Consider the following 21,016-nt stretch of genomic DNA (forward strand, 5'->3'; position numbering starts at 1 on the left):
TCTAGCTGCAGCAGCACTCCCCCACCAACCTCAGTCTGCCTTCAGTCCATGGGCGTAGGCAAGGGGGGCAGGGAGGGGCAGATGTCCCCCAATAAATAAAAATCAATATAAATACATTTGAAGGTGACTCGGAAACTACAACTAATCCAGAATGCGGCAGCTAGACTGGTCACTGGGGGCGGCCGCCGGGACCATATAACACCGGTCTTGAAAGACCTACATTGGCTCCCAGTACGTTTCCGAGCACAATTCAAAGTGTTGGTGCTGACCTTTAAAGCCCTAAACGGCCTCGGTCCAGTATACCGGAAGGAGCGTCTCCACCCCCATCATTCTGCCCGGACGCTGAGGTCCAGTGCCGAGGGCCTTCTGGCGGTTCCCTCATTGCGAGAAGCAAAGCTACAGGGAACCAGGCAGAGGGCCTTCTCGGTGGTGGCGCCCGCCCTGTGGAACGCCCTTCCAGCAGATGTCAAAGCGATAAACAACTACCTGACATTCAGAAGACATCTTAAGGCAGCCCTGCTCAGGGAAGTTTTTAACGTGTGATATTTTACTGTATTTTTGGTTTTTATGGAAACCGCCCAGAGTGGCTGGGGAGGCCCAGCCAGATGGGCGGGGTATAAATAATAATAATAATAATAATAATAATAATAATAATAATAATAATAATAATATATTATTATTATTATTATTATTATTATTATTATTGTTATTATTAATACATAGCTAACTGAGGTTATGACCCCCCCTAAAACAAATGGCCTGCCCACCCCCCACAAAAATCTTGGCTACACCCAGGCTTTTGTCAGTCCCAACCTGCCTGCCTTCTTACTTGCAACAATCTCTGGGGTTGAGGCTGCCTGTCAGCTTCCTCCTCCTAGTCTCAGTGTTGCCTTTGTACAACTCAGTAGGGAGTATTGCTCTTCCCATCAGTTGTCCCCAGAACCATGCTGCCTCTGTATCTGGAGGTTCTGTTTTGTTTCCAGTGTTTAATGGCCATTGGTGCAAAGTGATGGCAGCATGGTTTAATGCTAGGAACGTGGCAGGTGGGGGAAAATGGGTCTGAAAATGCTTTGGATTCCTAGAATCCTTACTGGATTCAAATAGGCAGATGGGATTTTTTTTCCTGGAACAGAGTTCATATAAGAACCCTGCTAGATCAGGCCAAAGGGTTAATCTAGTCCAGGGGTGGCCAACTCCCAAGAGACTGTGATCTATTCACAGAGTTAAAAACTGGCAGTGATCTACCCCCTTTTGGGGGTTTCAGGTCAAAGCTGTTGAGCTTTTTTTAGAGAGGAGGAAAGGAAAGCCCACTTTTTTTAGGGGAGGCAAAGTTTTTAAGCTTCTTTGGGGGGAGCCAGTGATCTACCACTAATGTCCAGTGATCTAGTGGTAGATCACAATCTACCTGTTGCACGTGCCTGATCTAGTCCAACATCCCCTTCTCATGTTGGCCAGCCAGATGCATAGGGGAAAGAAGGCTGAGTCCAGCTGGACTCTTCCTACTTGTGATTCCCTGCAACTGGTATTCCTCTGACACTGGAAGTAGAACTTAGGCATTGCAGCTAGTTGCTAGGTTTCTTCTAAAGTTAAGAGTATGATAACGAAACAAGGATCTTGTTCCTGCCAGATAGTCTTCTTCCCTAATAATAAGAGTGAAGTGTGTGTTTGTATAGGAGGGGGATGTTTTACATTTTGAAGAGGAAGGAATGGTGCTTAACAGATAACCTGCTCCCCAGTTGCTAAGCAACATAGCTCGCCTCTTACCTGCAAGAAATGTACTCAGGGAAAGCAGAATGAATACATGGTGTTCCTCTTCAGCTGGGAGGTGCTGACTTTATCTTGCTGGGGGCTGGATTTCAGCAGTGATACAGACAAAGCAGCCCCCCCCCCCCGTGGTTTCCAGCAACTAGTATTCAGAAGCATGGAGGCAGAGCATACACATCATAGTTAGGAGTCGCTGATAGCCTTCTCCTCCATGAATTTAGCTTACTGGTTTGGCAAGCTAGATTTCATTGGGCAAACTAGATCTTGAGGTGCAGGGATGGGGGAGACATTTTTGATGGACTGGGACAAATCACACGCCTGATTCCTTTCAACAGGATGCTTCACAACCTGCCTGCACAGCCTTCCTCTGCTTTTTGGGCTCAGTTCCCAGAGGAGAGGGACAAATCCAAGAGCCACCAGTCTGTCTTGAATAAAGAGTCTGCCAGGGCAGCCAAGTGGCATATTGATTTTGCAGAACCAGCAAAGGAAACCTGACTGAGCTAGCCACTGCTACACCTGTTACCAGGTAACTGCTGGCTAGACAGACAGTAATGAATGGAAACTGACAACGCTAGCTGTTTTGTGAAGTCATGGCCCCAGGTGTTACTCAAATGGTCTCCATGGTACCCATCAGGCCTTGGGCAGGATTACTTGTAAATCAGCAATTTGGAAAGTGACTGCAATTAGAGGGACAATGTGTCTCTGCTCTCCCCACTCCTGCCCAATCTGCCTTTGCCTCCCCTGAAGCATAATCCCTAGCTCTCAGAGGTTCTTGGCTCAAAGCCACATAGAGTTGAAGCATCTGGCAATAGCCATTTAACAAAGGCACACAAGGAGAATTGACGTCAGCACTGGGAAATCCAGGGAGGGGCTCTGTGCCAGGATCCGGGCAATGAAAGTGTGTGAGTGAGTGTGTGTGTGTGTGTGTGTGTGTGTGTGTAGGGTGTGTTGCACAGTGACAGCTGCTGTGGGTGGGGCCATGAAGAGCACAACATTTCAAAAGGCAAGGCCACTTAGGAAAGCGGCCACATTTATTCTCTCTCTCATTTATTTGCCAATCATGAGAAGTATTTTCTAAGAATAGCTTTTTAGGGAACATGGAAGTTTGACACACAATGTAATATCTGCCTGAAATTATTCTGAATTAGTTCTTTGGTCAGCTTAAGTTTTTTTACTGGGTGATGAAGTAGTCTCTGCTGAGGTCAGCAACAGTGGATTACAGCTGTGTACACACTATCCCTTTAAAACACCTTTGGAGGGCATTCTTTCCCGCAAAGAATTCTGGGCACTGTAGTTCTGTTGAGGGCTGCTGGGAATTGTAATTCTGTGAGGGATAAACTACAGTTCCCAGAATCGTTTGACAGAAAGTGTGTGTTTTGAATGTGCTTTAAAGATATCTTGTGTATGGAGCGTATGGAGAGGTCCATAGGTTTAATGAGTTGGTTGATGGACCACCATCCTCCCAGGTGATTCATGGCACAATGGGTCAATGCGCCTAGCTGTTAACCAGAAGGTTGGTGGTTCAAGCCCACCCAGGGACAGTTGTGACCATGATTCCTGCATTGCTGGGGCTTGAACTATATGACCCGTGGGGTCCCTTCCAACTCTAGAATTCTGTGACTCTATGTTGCTGAAAAAAGGAAGAAAGCTGAAGCCAGGTGTGGAGACGTAAATAGAGGTGTGGGTATAGGAAGAGATGGGCAGTCAGCCCCTGCAGAAATATAACAGGATCTCCATGAGAATGATGAGATTCAAAAGTGGGGCAGTATAAGTGAGGCGACTCTTTAGATATGTGGAGAGAAAAGGAAATTGTGCTATGGGGAGGAAGCCAGCATGTTTAAGAGCACTCCTGTAACTTCATGGGACCCTGTGCGGACAAGTAATATAATAAAACACATCAGAAGTCCCATTGTTTGCCTATATTGCACATTCCATAGCAATACTCTTTCTGTTATCTGTGATGCTGGGGGTAGTGGGACACCTTATGGTAAGATCTTGTATTACATTCCAGCTCAGAGGACAGTGCAACATTTTTCAGTCCAAAAATTATTCTCCACTTATTGCAAAAATGAAAGTTTACATTGTTGGATTAAACAAACAAACAAACATTATTTCTTCCTGACATATTACAACCCACCCCCAAATTTATCAGAATGTTATCTTTCATAGATAACTGCCACAGATAACATTATAATTCCCCAAAAAATGAAAATGTGAAGCATAAAGTGGTGGAAGTTAGGAAAACTGAGACTAGATTTGCCACTTGCTGGAAATTCTAAAAGTTTTGCAAGACTGAAACTTGATTTTACTTCATTGCCTTTTGACTATAAAGCATTTCAGGTATCCAGTTGCAGAGGTGTGGAACCTTTCTCAGCTAGAGGGATGCATTCCTTTCTGGGCAACTTGGGTTATACGTGTCATCTGCTTGGGGGCGGAAGGAGGAGCAATTAATGTAAATTTTACCTTTGCATAATAGACTTGTTCCTGCACACACCCCTCTCTTTTCTCCATCCATCCAAGCAAGCAAGCAAGCAAGCAAGCAAGCAAGTAAGGCAGAAACACACACAGAGGGTGCAAACCAAGGCTGGTGAAGGGTGTGGGCTGGAGAGAAAGTGTGGTGGAGGAGCTGAGGCCTGGGCAGAGTCCCAGATAGAGAGTTCTGTAGGTCGCATTTGGCCCGCAGGACTAAGATTCCTGTCCCAATGTGACTCTTAGTACTTGCAAAGCATGAGAAATTCCCCCTCCAAAACCTTGCACTGGCTACAAATAATGAGATGTTTCATTGGTAACATCAGAACAGCATTGTCACATGTATTTTGCTCTTTCTCCAAGGAGCCCTGTCAACATGTTCATTGTGAATTGATCCCAATTAGTTTGCACTGCAGGGAGAGTAGATGATGTTGGCTACTTAACATGCGTTCATCCTGATTTGTTTGTGGGAGAGATTAGATGATGTTCATATCAAAGCAAGTGTTATTCCACACGTTCAAGTGCCTTTTCCCCATCACTTTTCTTACTGCAAAAAGTCCAGTCTTTTTGGCAAGAGGGTGTGTTGTGCAACACCCCTCAATTCAAGGGTGTACCTACCTAAGGGTAGGTCAGGTTGGCCCTCGCCAAAGTGACATGTCCAGTGGTTGCAAAATTGGGACTCTCCACTCTGGCCTGAAGTGGCTAGGAGCCCACCTGCCTGTCCACAGACTCCTTGGGCTCCTCCTCCACTGCTCAGGGCAGCCAGGTGAGGCATACTGTCTTCTCTGTGTGACTTGGCGGAGGAATCCTGTCATTGGCATGGGCCAATGGGATGGGGGGGCGGACACACCAATACATCTCCTTGACAAGGGCGCAAGGGAGCCTATGTACATCTCTGCCCCAATCAACTGTAATGACGTAACCTTAATTTTTCAGTATGTAACAGAATAGTGATGCTCAGAAGTGCCCTTGTTTTATTCATTTATCATGTTTGGAGCGGGTCACTCCCACTCTGATTGGATCTTTTATACTTGTTTTCATTTTTGCCCTAAGAAGTACTGTGATCCACCTCTTTTTCGCTTTGCCGGAACTTCTCCCACTTCTGTCTGCATCCATGTATCTGCCAAGAGAGGATAGCACTTCATCTGATTAAATGCCACAGGACTCATGTTTATTTTTACTTCAAGGGTGCCTGCAAACTGTCACTGTGTTGTGGGATGGATTCAAGCACAATTTGGGTTTGCACACCTAAAGCGGATTAAGTTGCCCTGTTGTCCTAGTGCAATAAATCTACTTAAAGACAAACAAGCCTTTTGTGGTTAGGAAAGTGTGGGGTGATCAGGATGAATGCTCAATAAACAGGTTGTCTGGAGGAGTCCCAGTAGACTAAAATAGCTGCTACCTGGAAGTGGTTCACAGTTTAACAGTATTCTCAAATATGCAATGGGGTGGCTTATCTGTGTTTCACCACTGCCCCCTGCTGGACATAACCAGAGCACTTTCTTTCACAGAAATAGCAAGCAATTTTGAGCCAAACTAGGTGTTTCCTGATAAACACAGGCAGCAAAGCCTAAACAAAAAGGATTTAAGGAAAAAGAGGCAGAAAAGCAGTTTTTAGGAGGTAGAGTTAAGAAGCGGAGAAAGTAGCACAGCTTCCATCTCCTGCACTATATCTTACCGCAGCTGAGACGTGTGAGAATTTATAAGTGGTATGGATTGCAAGCTAATTCCCCCACCTCAGACCTCTGTGTTCTCTCCTGAAGGCTTCCAGGAGGCTGCAGATAACTGCCTGAGCAGGCCAGTATCTCCCTCCCCTCCCTGTGTCACACTCACACAAACAAACTCTGCAGGGCAGGCATGGGGAACCTTCTGCAGCCCATGGTCCTCATTCCCTTCTGCACAAGCTTCCAGAGGCCACGTGCCTGGTGGGAGGGAGACAGAGACTCTGTCAGTAGCACTATTATGGACCAGGTTGTGTTTGGTTAGGGGAAGCACTTTCAAAAGGTGGTGGTGGAGGAGGAGTTTGGATTTGTAATCCCGCCTTTCGCTCCCCTTAAAGAGTCTCAAAGTGGCTAACATTCTCCTTTCCCTTCCTCCCCCACAACAAACACTCTGTGAGGTGAGTGGGGCTGAGAGACTTCAGAGAAGTGTGACTAGCCCAAGGTCACCCAGCAGCTGCATGTGGAGGAGCAGGGAAGCGAACCCGGTTCACCAGATTATGAGTCCACCACTCTTAACCACTACACCACACCGGTGAAAGCAGGTGTGTGCTTCTAAGGCCATAATAGGGGCCGGACATTGTCAGGTGCCTGCCAAAGTCTACACCCCTGCAGAGGGGACTCATTGTTGATTCCTAGAGTCTCCTCCTTTTTGCTGTCACTGCCTGTTTGTCTACCATCTCTAAGTATGCAGGAAGTGCCTGGAGAGAAAAGATGGGGCATCCTCCTCTGCTCAACTTGCGCTTTCCCTCTGGGTGATGAGCTGTAGGCCCATAGGGAGAGAATGAACAAATGACCATTGGCAATGTGAGCGAGAGAGAGGAGAATTGAGAAAGGTGGTGTATTGTGAGCATTCACACACACACCCCAAATCTGAGGTTGGTACTTATTGGCCCCAGCCAGCGTGGCAAATAGCCAGGGATGGTGGGAGAAGTTGTATTCCTACAACATCTGGAGGGCTGCAGGTTCCCTACCCCTGCTCTAGGCTTCTGGGTGTACATAGCTCCCCCTGGATGAATGAAATAGGTTGCATTTCTATTGTGCATTTCTCCTGGGATTTTCAAAGAGGGTTTACATTTCCCCTACCTTATATAGGCAAAGCCTTGCGGTTGGAACAAGATCCCATCAAGTTGCCTCTTGTGCAGGGCACTATGCGTTCTTTTCTGCCCCTGTGCTTCATTTTCGGTGGAATTGTCTTGTGTCTTCTTCTCATTTTTTAAAATCAAGAACCCCCAGAAAGGAACCAGAACAAGTGCTATTAAAGTACACTTTTCCTTTTCCCCCTCTTTTTGCATTTTACCATGAATATATTTAAGAGTAGGTCTTTGAACATTGTCACACACACAAATACAGAAACCTGAAATGATGTCCATCAACCTGAGAATGGGACAAAAGGGGATGAAATCATGAAAGCAAAGGAAGGGGCAGAAGCAGTCTGTTTTCCAGGACAATTGCTATTTTCTTGACTTTAGCTACCATCTCAGTTTTTCCAGCAGGTTTTCTGGTGTCCGTTATATCCCTCTTGTACACTGCTTAGAAATTATGCAATTAAATGGTATATAACTTATTGTAATAAAAGAATCTCTGTATGCCATTTGAAGTGCATTTCCATGCTGAACAGGAGTCATCAATATGACTTTTAGGGTTCAGAGGTCAAAATGCCAATGACACATGAGGCACATGTCACTATTTGAGCCTCTGGTGGATTTCTCTTCCACGTGGAAAACAGAGGAAAGGCATTTGTAAATGCAAATGAACATTCTGACCAATGTAGCTTTGACTTTTTAAAGCACAAACCTCTTTAAGTTTCATGTGTGCCCTGTTGATAATGGTAACCATTTAGTGTCTCTCTTGGGTAGTTTGGGTGCAAGATTGTGTGAGACGACACAGCTGTACTGATAAATTTGTTTATTAAATTTGTATACCACTCTGAGATCTGCAGGTATAGGGTGGTATACAAATGTGATAAATAAAAATATGTGTTTGGCCACAGCTTCCACCCCCAAACTCTAGAGTGTGTTCAAAGCAACAGATCCTGATGTTATACATGGTACTTCCCTATTTTAACTGCTGGTTCTAAGTGTGTTTTAAGTATTGTTTTTAACTAGTTTATATTACTTGTATTATATAATGATGTTCTTAGATGTTGGAAGCCACCTTGAATCCCAACTTGGGAGAAAGGTGGGATATGAATACATTTAATAATGATGATGGTGATAATGATAGTTACTTAGAGTGGGCAAAGAATGGATTTCATTGAATATTTCATTTCCATTATATTGCCTCACTATTTTTTAAAAATGAAACTTTATACAATGACAAATTTTACCACACTTGTATTTTGGTGCTGCCTACATGGAAGCAGCAACTCTTATGTGTGTTCAGCATTAAAGGATTTGGTTTGGGGGCAAAGAGGAAGCCCAGCTGGACTGAGAATTAGGCTGGGGCTCATAGAGGGGTGTTTGATGCCTAGACTAGTTTGTGAGATCAGAGACCTCAGGCTCAGGCAGATACATTTAAATTCTTGGAGCTTGGGGAACACCATGCCACATCTTTTCATATATTTGTGTCCTCCTGCTTTAATATTAATTCCTGTGGGTTAAGGAAGTATCTGCAGAACTGCATTTTGAATAGGGCTGAACCAAAACTTGGTTTTGTCAGCACTTCAGGCAATAGCAAAAGAATAAGAAAAGAAAAGAAATCCCTCCCCCTTTAAGCACTCCTTGTGAAAATGTCCATTCACCCATTTCAATTGCCCTCAGTTGGCATCATCAGCCAGCTAAATCTGATGGCAACTATGTAATGTATTCCTGTTCAGTACAGGATTCCTGATAGGATGAGATTCCTGTCCATGTATCTAATCCAGGAAAGATGAAGACACTGAAGCTAAGGGAGTGGACTTCGTGTCCAGCAGGATTTTAAAAGGAGGAGGAGCATTTCCCCACCTCACAAGGATGCCTAACTTTGACCTGAAAGTCTATCTCACCTCCACCATCAACCTCTCAGGATGTGTGACTGTATGTGTGTGGCTAGGCTGAGCCCTTGCTGGTCCTGTCCATGACCAGACTTCAAAACATACAAGAGCGTTCTGAAGCCATTTCAATATAGTGGGAGAGGGGTTTGAAAAAAAGAAAGAGAGAAATTGGGGGCATTGCTGAAATGTTCTCTACAAAATGAAGGGCCCTGTATTCAATGGGGAGGGAGCTCACCCCCCACAAAATGCCCCCTAGATCATCCAATGCCTTTGCTGAGATCCAGCCCATCTTAAGATGTCGTCTCAATACAGTGTCCCTCCCTGCTGCACACAGTTGCCTCCTTGGTCAAAATGGGAAGTGTCTTAGGATGAAATCTGAGGGCCGTCCCTTCTCTCCCCATCCCTTCCCCTTGCCCTGCAGTGGTGAGAGGCCTAGTGGTAGTGGCTGTTCATGTTGTTGATATGGGAGGTTGCCATGGCACTGAAGGGCGCTGAAGGCTGCAAGCCGTGGCTGGGGTACAGAGTGGGGGTAGAGCCTGGCCAATAGGAGAAGCTGGTTGGAGTCACCCCCGAGGCCATGATGTTGAGTTTGGAAATGCCAGAGAAGGGCAGGGGTGCCTGGAATTTGTAGAGGGTGTGGTCGGGTGTTGCTGGCTGGCAGACTTGGGCCAGGCCCTGGAAGTCAAACTTGTAGGCGTAGCGTTTGCCGTGGACCTTGGTCATGATGTTCTTGTCATAGTAGTAGCGCAGGGCCCGGCTCAGCTTGTCATAGTTCATGTTGGGCTTGCTCTTGCGCTCCCCCCAGCGCCGGGCCACCTCGTCGGGATCCAGGAGTTTGAACTCTCCATTGGTGCCCTCCCAAGCGATGCAGTTGAGATTGGCACGATCAGAAAGCAGCTCCAGCAGAAATTGCCACAACTGGATCTGCCCACTGCCTGAAAAGCCAAAAGAGGGGCAGTGAGAAAGGCCCATCTTGAAGGGGCAGACCAGTCACCCTCACATGAACATAGGAAGCTGCCTTTATGCTGACCCACACATTCTTGTAGCCCAGGATTGCTGCTACAGGAGTTGTTAGAATAAAGCTTCCATGATCTTTGACTCTTGGCCATGGGCAGGTGGACTGGGGCTGACAGGAACTGGAGTCCAGCCGCATCAGGAGGGCATTATGTTTGGCTTGCCCAGGCCAATTCTGAGGGCCAGACTAAATGTTATGCTAAACACAAATGCTGAAGACACCAACTAGCCACTAGATCCATCTCTACCTGGACAGTCTAAATAAGTAAACAGTGATAATGTTCTTTCTTAGCTGCCCTACACTAGAACGATCAGGGCAGATTACAGCATATTAAAACAGTCAAAACTAAACAACACCCCCAATAAAGCTCAACATCAATAATCCTTCCAGTTAAAAGACACCAACATCAAAACTTCCAATTTCAAAGGCCACGGTAAAGAGATGTGTCTTCAGTGGTCAATGGAAGCTGTAGAGAAGTGGTGTCAGATGCATTTCTTGGGGCCATCACCAAAAAGGCTCTGTCATGAGCTCAGCCCACTCACAACTACTGAGAGCAACAAAACCACCAGAAGGCCCTCCTTCTTTTATCTTAATTCCAGGGTTGCTGTACAGGGAAGGTGTTGTTTCAGATATTTGGGGCCCAAGTCTAACATAACACTTTCCCAAAAGATTTCTATCCCCAATGGCCTGGAAAGCAACTTCCAGATTAAAACACAAGTAAAGGCAACAACAAAAGGAAATACAAGCAACAAAAGGGTTGGGGAACCTTCAGAACAGGGTTAGGGGGAGGCATGAAGGGAGGGGGGAGAGAATAGGGGAAGGGAGGGCAAACCTCGTTCTGCTCCTGCACACCCAACTTAATGCTATGTTGGGTCCACCCACTGACTGCTGTGTTCCTTTTGCTGTAAATCCTTGCCATCCTTCCTTATCATTTGGACATTTAAAGGTAAACAAAAGGTACATCAGACTCCTGGCTGAGCCAAAATATGAAGTGTCAACTCTTTTCCTATTTCCCCCCTACCCATAATTACTAACCAATAAGTTTCTATGACGTAAGGCTCCCACTAGAAGAGCTCAAAATATAATGTTGCATGCCACCCCAATCTCAAAGAGGTGCAAGATTTCAGGGGTTCCAGGAACTTACCCAGGGTCCCATTTCATTGGAATGGGGGACAGTGGAGCCTGTGGTGTCCTTATTTACACATACTGTATATAGAACCAGAGCTCAAGATAAAGAGACGTACAGCATTAACACTCCAAGTGGTCTTGCTTCTTTCACAGACACAGTCTTGGAATCAATCATGCCTCTCACTCCCTGGCTTCTGCCTGCAGCCTGCTTCTAGCCCAGCTCTCTCACACAGCTATGGATATTGTCCTCCCCAGCAGCCAGGTGAAAGAGAAGGCTCACCCATTTACCCTCTGGCACAGAACAGCTTTCTTTGTCAGACTAAGGACCATACTTAGGTGATAACTACGGCCCTTGCCTGGCTACTGGTAATTCAGCAATAGAATCCTCTATTAGATTTTAACCCTTGCTGGATCCAGGAATTCGAAGGGACTTAGGCATCATATAACCTAACCCCCCAACTCACAACAATATTTTAATCCCTTTCTCATAACCACTGTCCCACCCTCAAAGATATAATAATACTCTTATTCCTCTGTGTCTGTTAAGAAAGCCAAATAGTTCACACTGTTGACTGCTTTGAACTCTTCAGAGCTAAATCCTTTGCATTTTCCCAGTCACTCCAAAACCTTCCTCATTAAAAAAAATAATGTATCCATATTCTTTTTCTTCTCTATATACCTTTACTAGGAAGTGAATCCATTCTATATGAGATGCAGTGCTTTTAGGTGGGTGTATGTTGCAGAATCATTACCTCTATGTGTGCAGGTTTTCACAGCATCCGCATGACATCATTGGCATAAAAACACCAGTTCGTATTTCCTCCTATTTAATCTGGATTGGAAAATCTGATATTTAAAAAAGCCCACCTCCCCCCCCATTTACCGTATCTGAATGAGCTGTTTGCAATATTAAGCCCCTATCCAGAAGCACCCTAGAATTTAATACCCCAAGTAAGTTTGCAGTGAAGATCACAGCCTTACACTCATTTGACTGTTGTGACCAATTACCGTAGATACAAACAAAGCGCTATAGAGTATTATGGTTTACACAGCTTGGCACACCTATTGTGTTGCTTCCTGCTAAATATTTTTGCTTTGTTTTTTAAGCAAAAATTGTATAAAAAATATACAACTGATGCATTTATTTACTACAGGTAAACCTGAGAAGTTGCTTTGTCTGAACTAATTTGAAGGAATGGAGGTCAGAAAATGAAAAACAAAACCAGTGCTCTCTGTGTTTCTAGATAGTCAGACAGGTTACATTACAATATTCATAGTGAACACAACATATTTCATATAACTAATTAAATAAATAAAATATCTGAACCAACCTTCTGTATGTGTACAATTATGGAATCTCACACTACTAATGATATAATTTTTAACTTTACTTCTTCCAAGACAAGAAGAGCTGATTCACACAGCCATATGTGTCAGCATAAACATTGACAAGTGACTGGTTTGAGTGCTATTATAAAGTGACATAAAATACTGTTCAGCATTTGACCAGTACTAGCAGTTTCACACATGCATGTCCTCTATTGATGTTGCTGTCCTGAACAAATGGTTCTGAAATAACTTATGATCCTAATCATTGGAAATTAACTTTCCTTTTTTATTGTAGTGTAGAGAGGCCTCCTCTACACTTGCAACAGAATGAGGTGGTAGACTGGGTGATGGTAGAATAGATGGTACACATTTCAGATGCCAGGTAGGGAAATCACATTTCTTAATCTTTCCCTGTGTAAACCCCCGCCCCCAAGAAACCCACCACTCTTTTGCAAGTAGAAAACTAGAACAGCAGAGAGGTGGCTGGGCTAAAACCTTTCTCCCTGAGCTGCTAGCTTTCTACTTTCAAAGAGCTTTTTTTTCCTTAGGGGAATGTTTTAAAAAGTGACTTTCCTCATCTACCCACAAAAACTTTATTCTGCTGCATGTGTAGGCCAGGCTACAGATAAAAGATGAAACATTTCCAGAGGGGTAACCCTGTTAATATGTGGCAGTAAAATCGACAAAGGGTCTTATAGCCTCTGGAAGACTAAGTGTGATATTCAAGGTTAGTGATACTCAGAGCAGACTAAGTGAGATCAAGGGGTGACTGGAGTTCACTGATTTCATTGTGGCTGCTGGAGTATCACTAAGGCTGGCTATCACCCTAACGCAAGCACAAGCATTCATTGACTACAGCCCACTTCATCAGATGCTGAGTGGATTTTAGCCCAAGAAAATATATGGCATAATAAAACCTGCTAATCTTTAAGGTGCCACGAGGAAAAGTGCTGACAGTTTTAACCTGATCAAGTATTTCGTACTTGCTGCTGGGGAAGCCAGTCGCCCAATATAAAATATAACTTAAGCAACAAATATTTGGCGGGGGGGGGGGGCACAGCTGAATCAGAGGGGATAGGGAACCGGTCCTCCAGATGCTGTTGCATTCCATCAGCCCCAGCCAGCAAGGCCAATGGTCAGAGAAAAGGAGAAGTGTAGTCCATGCAAAATCTGGAAGGCTATAGCACATTTGAAGTCAGAGAAATGAAACCCGGAAGAGGAAAGAGCTTTGGTCCAAGCGCTAACCCTCCTCTTCACAATTCTGAGTTCCAGGTGCGGAAAAGTGTGATCCATTCATTTTGGGCTTTTAGGAGAGGGCGACCACGTACCAGCCTCTATAATGTTGTAAGGGTGCACGCGCTTATAAAGGGAATCGAGCGTTTAAAAACCAAGACAATCGCAGTTGATTTCCAACACGTGTCCGTTTTCTAATGTGCTCTCTTAACTTAAAGTGGGTATGCTTGCTAATACACACTGTTACATATACGCAAGTGCTTGTGTATAACCCCGTGCGCCCTAGATATAAACCCAAGGAGCATGGTTGTTTAGCACTTCTAAGGCAGAGTACTTCGTACCCATCGCTGTGGGACTACTGCCTCACCTTAACACTGCAATCGTCTACCACACGCCTGCTCGAATTTCTGCTCCTCAGAAATAAGCGTCGTTGACTGGTCAATGAAGTTTACGTTCGGGTAAATGTGCGTAGGATTCCCCCTAAAACCTCGCCTGCTCCCCGCCCCCACCGCTGTTGAGATCAACCGGACTTCAGATATCAACTCCTCAAATCGTGATTGTGCCCAAAGCTATTTAGAAATTACGCACGCTGTCAACTGGTGGCAGACTGACTTTGCAAATAGACCGAAGGGCGGAATCCATTGATCAGGCAATAGCAAACGAAACTACCTTGTGGAGGGAAAATATGTCCCCAAGACCCCAAAACTTTATTCCCATCTTATTTCTCGAAAAAGCGCTCTCTCTCGCTCTCTCTTAGAAAGGAGAAACCCTATCCGCTGTGCTTCGTTGATCTGCAACCTCGAGATTCAATAAATGGGCAGCATTTATTTTCAGCGGCGAAAATAACACTGTTTATCTAAGAGATTGCCTTAAACGCCCTTGGGGAGGTCAAACTGGTGGCCTACATCTTTCGCCTAGGTTTTTAATTCTTCTTTCTGGTTTTCTTCTGCTTTAAACTGGTGGGTTTTAAATCTTGCAGTGCTTGTAATTACTGTCTTGGCGGCAGAAAGGCGATTCATACATACGTTTGATGTTGATGTACGTTTGATGTTGATAATGATGTTGATGTACAGTATCACGCTTTGTTTTTGGAGTTTTTTTTCAGGCTCCCCTCTGCGGTAACCGATTTTGTAGGCTTCAGTCCTCTACCCACTGACGTGGAAGAAAGCCACTGAGTTCCGTGGGATTTACTCCAAGGTGAGTTAATATAGGAATGCAGCCTTACTTTTGGGTAAGGATGCATAAATTGCAGGTGGAGTCGGCTCTAAAGGAAGCCTCACTCCACATTTGTCAGCAGATGAATCTGTTTACATCGGGTTTTGCCCCCGCCCTTCTGCATTATAGCATTTTTTGTGTTTTATTGGTGCTTTTAAGTTTAAGTGATATCGTAATGTTATTTAATACAGTATATTTTATCCAATATACATACACTGCCCTGGTGAGGAAAAAAATCCAGATACTGTACTGGGATAATAATATTGATCTACCTTGCAAGGCAGTTTTATGGATTGCACCAACACAAGATAAGGCGCCTGAAGTATTTTGTAAGCTCTACAGTGCTGTATGCATACGAATTATTGGTTCCGCTAAGGTTATTCATATATTAGGCACCATTGGCCGAATTTAGAAATATTTATTTACTCTCTCTTACCGGAGTCGGTTCTTGGCCGGTTCAAGAGGAACTATTTATTTTGCATTCTCGATGTATTGAGATCTGTCCAGCGATGCACCGCAACACGAGACAGGCGTGTTGTGGATTTTGACATTTGTTGAATCCCCCAGCCCCCGAAACTGAATTCCTCTCCTCTCCCCCTTCAGAGTTGTATTTGGGATAGGAGGTGTACATAAAAATTGGTGAATGCACACCGACGAGTTACTTCGTCTAAGTAAAATAAAATCAGATTTCTTTTAAATAATAATAATAATCTTGGCTTTATGGCGTTCGTTCATCATTTCGCCCTTTTGCCAAACCCGCTAGCCCGTGTGGCATCGTAGTTAGAGCGCTGGGACCTGTGAGGCCAGGATTCAAGTCCCTACTCCGCCAGCGGTTCTCCTTGGGCCAGTCGCTTCCTCGCTCAGCCTCGCTTACCTCTCAGGGTTGTTGTAAGAATAAGATGAGACAAGGGGAGAGCTATGTAGGACACTTTAAGCTCCATGGAAGAAAACTGGGGTAGAATAATTGTGATGGTGATGATAGATAGATAGATAGATAGGTAAGTAAGTTGGTACTTCTGCGCCTCTTTTCCCTCAAACCTGCGATTTTGAGAAGCTATAGATTATTTCTGCTACTGTTGCGAAACAATTCCGTAGGAAATGGGGTGTGAAAAATGCTCTAACCAACTGCGCCTAAATTGCTCTAAGCAGTCAGTCCGCGCCATCCAGGGACCATCGGCGCTCCCACCTGGGAATTATGAACGCGACACCCCCGCTCCTCTAAGCCCGTATTTGTGTAGCAGCTATTGGCATTAACAGGTTAAGAAAGAAGTTGGTTTCCTCGACAGTAGTCCAGATTGAGAGTGACATCTCGTTAAACTCAGGGGATTTACTACTTCCTAGAAAACCTGCCTGAGAGATCCCGCTGAAACGAATGCCAAAGGCTGATCCCCAACTGCGCCAGAGGCGCACATCAGTGGGAACCGGTTGAGCCAAGAGGGACGTGGGTTAGTGGCAGCTGAATCGGGGCTGATGTTAGACTGGGGTGCTAGAGAGTCTCCCCGCGTTTGTTTGTTTTGTAATTAAGTGGCCCAAACCCCGAAACGCAGTTAAACAGTTACTGTACGTGTGTTTTGAGTCAGCGGTATTTCAGCGTATTTAATACTTTCAGAAAGAACGGGATCCAAGTTCTGGGGCTTAACTGGGCTGCTTGTTTCCTTATCTCCAAGGTGAGAGAAAGTGTCCAACGGAGGGACTGAGAATTTTCGAGGTGGTGCAAGAGACGGGCGTTGGGAATGCAAATAGTTCTCTGCAGCGCCATTTGGACAGAACGCTTCCTCGGGGAGAAGTCTTAGGAGTGCGGCTGTGACTTTGTTTTCACCTTCTTATAAGAATAAAAATGAATCGGCAGCCAGCCATGATATTGCAGAACTCAGAGCTGCTTTTCGGCTAAGTTCTCTGCTCCAGAAAACAGCCTCACCTTATTTCAAGACGTCTCCCGCAGCTCCTCGCCGAAAATGCCCTCGATTCTTTCCCTCCCTACGACTTTGGGCAGGGACCCAGGTTGCCCGGCCGATCAGAGCCTGGTTTCTGGGGAAGCCTCCGAAAGAAGGGAAAGGGCGCTTGGTGGCGGCAGGGTTGGGGATGTTTGGTGCCGGTTCTTGGAGGGCAGAAAGGAGATTTAATAGGACCCCTCTTTGCCCAGATGGGATTGCCACTAAAATTGCAGTACTGTGTATGAAAAGAAGTAGTTTTCAAGCTACACAGAGTTTGGGGGGGGGGGGCTTGCCTCGCTCCACGCTCCTAAAGCTTGAAAGTGTTTTCTCTTTAAAAAAAATCACTGAAACCCGTGAATTTGAACAACGCAGTAGTCAATCTTGCCTGAAGCAGAGCCCGGTGCAATACCAAAGCTTACTACTCTGCCAGCAGCCTTAAGGAAGGGTGTCATTTTTCCTTTCCGTGGCAACCTGCTGGTCAAGATCCCCTGAAGTCCAAGGCAGGGTCCAGCTCTCCGCGCAGTTTGATCCCAGCTAACCCCGATTTCGGGAGGCGCAGGGTGTTGAAGGACGTCTCCGCCGCCTTAAGCATTTGAGGAGCAGGTTCCCTTGACAGCGATGGAAAACTAAAGCAGAGGTTTTGGAGCGGCTGTAGCTGCTCCCGCTTGACAGAAGGTGCTGAGTTCAATTCCTGACATCTCCACGTAGGTCTGAGGAAGACCCTCTGGCTAAAACCCCGGAGAGCCGCTGCCACCCACGGCAGGCGATACTGAGCCAGACAGACCAAGGATCGGATTTCACAGAAGGAAGTCGATATTAATTCCTCCTTTCTCTCTCTTTTTATTAAAAAAAGCCACAGAACTCATATGATTCCCACACTTCCTCCATTATTTGGGGCTTTGCGCCTCCAAGTGCTTTAGAGGTACAAAACCAGCGCACACCCTAACCCTACTAACTGCATTATTACTGAAAGGATAAATATATCAGGAAGGATCAAATCCTGCCCCGGGCGTGCTTCTTGTTTTGCACCCGCAGCTGATTCGGGTACCGCGTTGCTTTTGAAGTGGTTTTGCAATGACCACACATATACACCATCGTTTATTTCTAAGGTTTTGGGGGCCCACCCAACTTTAAGGTTTGCTAGAGATTTCGAACCCCTGAAGGGGAGACTTCGTTGCATTGGATGATGCGCATTCTCTGCTTAGCCTCAGGTGCAGAAGAAGATGATGCCAGACGAACCCCACATTGGACATTTAGCAAATTTGCCCTTCGAAAATAACCTACAAATTGATCGCCCTTTGGCAACAGACTGCCTTGAAAGGCGCCCCAGTAGCCCCACACACCCCTTTTTCGGTACTTTCCGGGAAGGCGGGGAAGCGAGGGTCTTACCTTTTTGGACTCCCGGCCCCAGTGATCCCCACGCCTGGCTTTTGCCTTCTTTGAACAAAGTTTCCCCAACTGGGTCTGCAAATAAGATCAGCCAGAAGAGAGACAGAGAGAAAGAAAGAGAGGTGGGGAAAATGAGCGCGAACCCCAACCGATCCCGGTCCCCACCCAAGAATCTCCCCGTAATTGGGACTTGATGGAGGGGGCGGGCGCGTTGGACAAGCTCCCTCTCTCTCTCCAGAGCGAGCCTGGTTGTATTTCAAAGTCCCCCTGCCGCCCGCCTCTGCCACTCTGCCTCGCCCCCCCACCCATGCCAAGCCGCTATGAAGCCAGGAAACGCGTCCAGGAAAAAGGAAATCCGACTTCCGATGGGAGCCGTCGGGACAGCTTTAAAGAGGGACGGCGAGAGAGACGGCTCTGCGCGCCTGCTGAAGAGCGCCAAGGAGCGATCTTCATGGAGGGGGAGAAATGGCAGTTAGGGGAAAGGAGCAGGAGAAGAAACGGGAGGCAGAGGTGGGAGCCTCGGGTCTGGGCTGGGAGGAAAGGGACCGATCCACCACGTGGAAAGCTGCGGCGGCGGCGCCAGGCAGCCCTCGCCTTTGGTCCCTGCCCTACCTGGCAGGTACATGTTGAGCAGCAGGGTCCGGGCCGCGCCGCGTCTCATGGCAGCTCTGCGCCCACCCCGCGCCCGCGGGGGGTATTATTGCCTTCGCCTGGGGAAGATGATGGTTGTTATTATGTATTACGGTCCCCACCCGTCGAGGCAGGGCGCGGATGGGGAGAGCGGCGGCGAGGGTGGGGGCAGTCTCCAAGCAACCTGCGAGGGGCGCAGGGCCTGGGCGCCTGCAATTTCCTCTGCGCTTTAATTAAAGGCGCGGCGCGGGCGCTTATCGCCCCATCGGACTTTAATAAAGTTCCCCCCGTTAAAGATCGCCGTTTCTATGGAGAGAGGCAGCCGCGGCCCTCGCATTTTCCGCCTCCTTAACTCTTTGCAAACACACAGCGCCTGGCCTGGCCCTAGCTCGGCGGCGCTTCTGCTCCAGTGCCTCTGAGCCAACAAGGAAACGAGCCCCGACGGAGGCCTTAATGGGCCTTTAACCTGAAAGTGATTCTGTGCCCCCCCCGCCCCCCACCCACAAGCGGAGCCGTGGCGAAGGTGCCGCATCCTCCTTTGGGGGGCGAAGAGACCGGAGGGACCGGATTCCTTCCACCATCCGCTCCTCGCCACGGAGCCTCGCAGAATCGGCCAAAAGGCTTCTGTCGTTTCCCACCGCGGCTCGCAAGATGCGTTCCAGAAGCTGAGAGGGAGCACAGCAAGGCAACGATCTTCCCTGATATTTGTCCTCAGTACCAGATGCTCAGAGGTCGAGCATCTCTGAATGAAGAGGTTCCATTTCGCTAGCATCGGATAATCTGTTAATCGACTCGCCCACTCTTCTGCAATCTGGTGCCCGCCAGACATAGGAGCCAACTCTTAGGGGCCAAAGTCCCTTCGGCCCCAATAAAATATTTGAGGGGGTCAGGCCTTCCGAAGGTTCGTGAGCATTGCCGTTCAAATGGTGTGCATGCACTGCATCATGTGATCAGCTATGTGGGGTGAGGTTTACCTGCAACCCCCCCCCCCAATATTTTATTCAGATTGGCTGCCACCCCTGCCACCAAAGGTCTTGGGCTGCCTGCAGTGTTGATTGGGGCTCATGGGAGTTGTGGCCTGACAACATACCTCATCTAAGATTTAGATGGTACATTCACTACTTGCCACTGTTAACCCCCCCCCCTGAAATAAACTAATTGTATTTGCATGTGGCGCTGTGGGCTAAAGCCTCAGCGCCTAGGGCTTGCCGATCGAAAGGTCGGCGGTTCGAATCCCCGCGGCGGGGTGCGCTCCCGCTGCTCGGTCCCAGCGCCTGCCCACCTAGCAGTTCGAAAGCACCCCCGGGTGCAAGTAGATAAATAGGGACCGCTTACCAGCGGGAAGGTAAACGGCGTTCCGTGTGCGGCTCTGGCTCGCCAGAGCAGCGTTGTCACGCTGGCCACGTGACCCGGAAGTGTCTCCGGACAGCGCTGGCCCCCGGCCAATAGATGTGAGATGGGCGCACAAACCCCAGAGTCTGTCAAGACTGGCCCGTTCTGGCAGGGGTACCTTTACCTTACCTTTTATTTGCATGTATAGTCCAATCCCTCTCAATAACTCTGGTGGAGGAAAGCGATTCCACCTGTCCCAGTATCTATACAGTAGTGAATCAAAATTGTATATATGTTGGCAACTTAAAACAACACTAGTAGTAGGTAGATGTATTTCCAAAGGGGTAGCCATGTTGGATAGTTGCATCTTGAAGACCAACACATGATAGCTTTCAAGGGGGCACTCTTGGATGTTTCAGTAATATTAATTATATGGTGGGTTTCTTAATCTCAGTAAATTAAAACAGTATTACTGTATAAACCTCTCATAACAGTGCATTATAGTAGTATTTCCTTCCCCACCTCTCGCATCACTCAGTCACAATGAGTTCCACATGTCAGCCTACTTGAAGGAGGTTTAGCAGGAAAACGGTGGGGTGGGATTATGTGAGCCAGGTTAGGGCAGGGCTCTCTTTTCCTTTCTGGGGGCTTCTTCGTTCTGAGTACAATTCAGAGTGTTGGTGCTGAACTTTAAAGCCCGAAACAGCCCTGGCCCTGTATACCTGAAGGAGTGTCTCCACCCCCATTGTTCAGTCCAGACACTGAGGTACAGCACGGAGGGCCTTCTGGCAGTTCTCTCATTGAGAGAGAAGAGGTTACAGGGAACCAGGCAAGGGGGCTTCTCAGTAGTTACGCCTGCCATGTGGAGCATCCACCCAGGAGATGT

At 46.8% G+C, this 21,016-nt stretch overlaps 1 protein-coding gene and 1 long non-coding RNA gene across 4 annotated transcripts in view; one reads left to right on the forward strand and one right to left on the reverse strand.

The window, feature by feature from the left end:
• The window catches only part of LOC309520372, a 30,524-nt gene extending 13,806 nt beyond the window's left edge, over positions 1-16,718 (forward strand). Inside the window, exons 2-4 of one of the 3 annotated variants that reach the window (XR_014214240.1) lie at positions 12,693-12,779; positions 14,736-14,827; positions 16,513-16,718. This is a non-coding gene — a long non-coding RNA (uncharacterized lncRNA). Of the gene's footprint in view, positions 1-6,469; positions 6,497-12,692; positions 12,780-14,735; positions 14,828-16,512 lie in introns of those variants that run through there. The other 2 variants (XR_014214241.1, XR_014214239.1) reach the window with 2 other exon arrangements.
• Positions 7,205-19,956, reverse strand: FEV (FEV transcription factor, ETS family member). Its single transcript, XM_082202014.1, has 3 exons — positions 18,781-19,956; positions 18,169-18,243; positions 7,205-9,860 (listed from the first exon to the last, which is right to left on the reverse strand). The coding sequence occupies exons 1-3, from the start codon at positions 18,827-18,829 to the stop codon at positions 9,358-9,360; spliced, it is 627 nt and encodes a 208-aa protein (XP_082058140.1). The 5' UTR covers positions 18,830-19,956; the 3' UTR covers positions 7,205-9,357.
• Between the last annotated feature and the right edge of the window lie 1,060 nt (positions 19,957-21,016).

This window comes from Podarcis vaucheri, assembly GCF_965113315.1.
Source record: "Podarcis vaucheri genome assembly, chromosome: 1".
NCBI classification, from domain to species: domain Eukaryota; kingdom Metazoa; phylum Chordata; class Lepidosauria; order Squamata; family Lacertidae; genus Podarcis; species Podarcis vaucheri.

Excerpts from the sequence above, each read along its gene's own strand:
- FEV (XM_082202014.1), bottom strand. The coding sequence starts at position 18,829 with ATGAGACGCGGCGCGGCCCGGACCCTGCTGCTCAACATGTACCTGCCA. Across the intron at positions 18,244-18,780 it reads GCTCAACATGTACCTGCCAG|ACCCAGTTGGGGAAACTTTG; the intron begins GTAGGGCAGGGA and ends TCTTATTTGCAG. Across the intron at positions 9,861-18,168 it reads GGGGCCGGGAGTCCAAAAAG|GCAGTGGGCAGATCCAGTTG; the intron begins GTAAGACCCTCG and ends TTGGCTTTTCAG.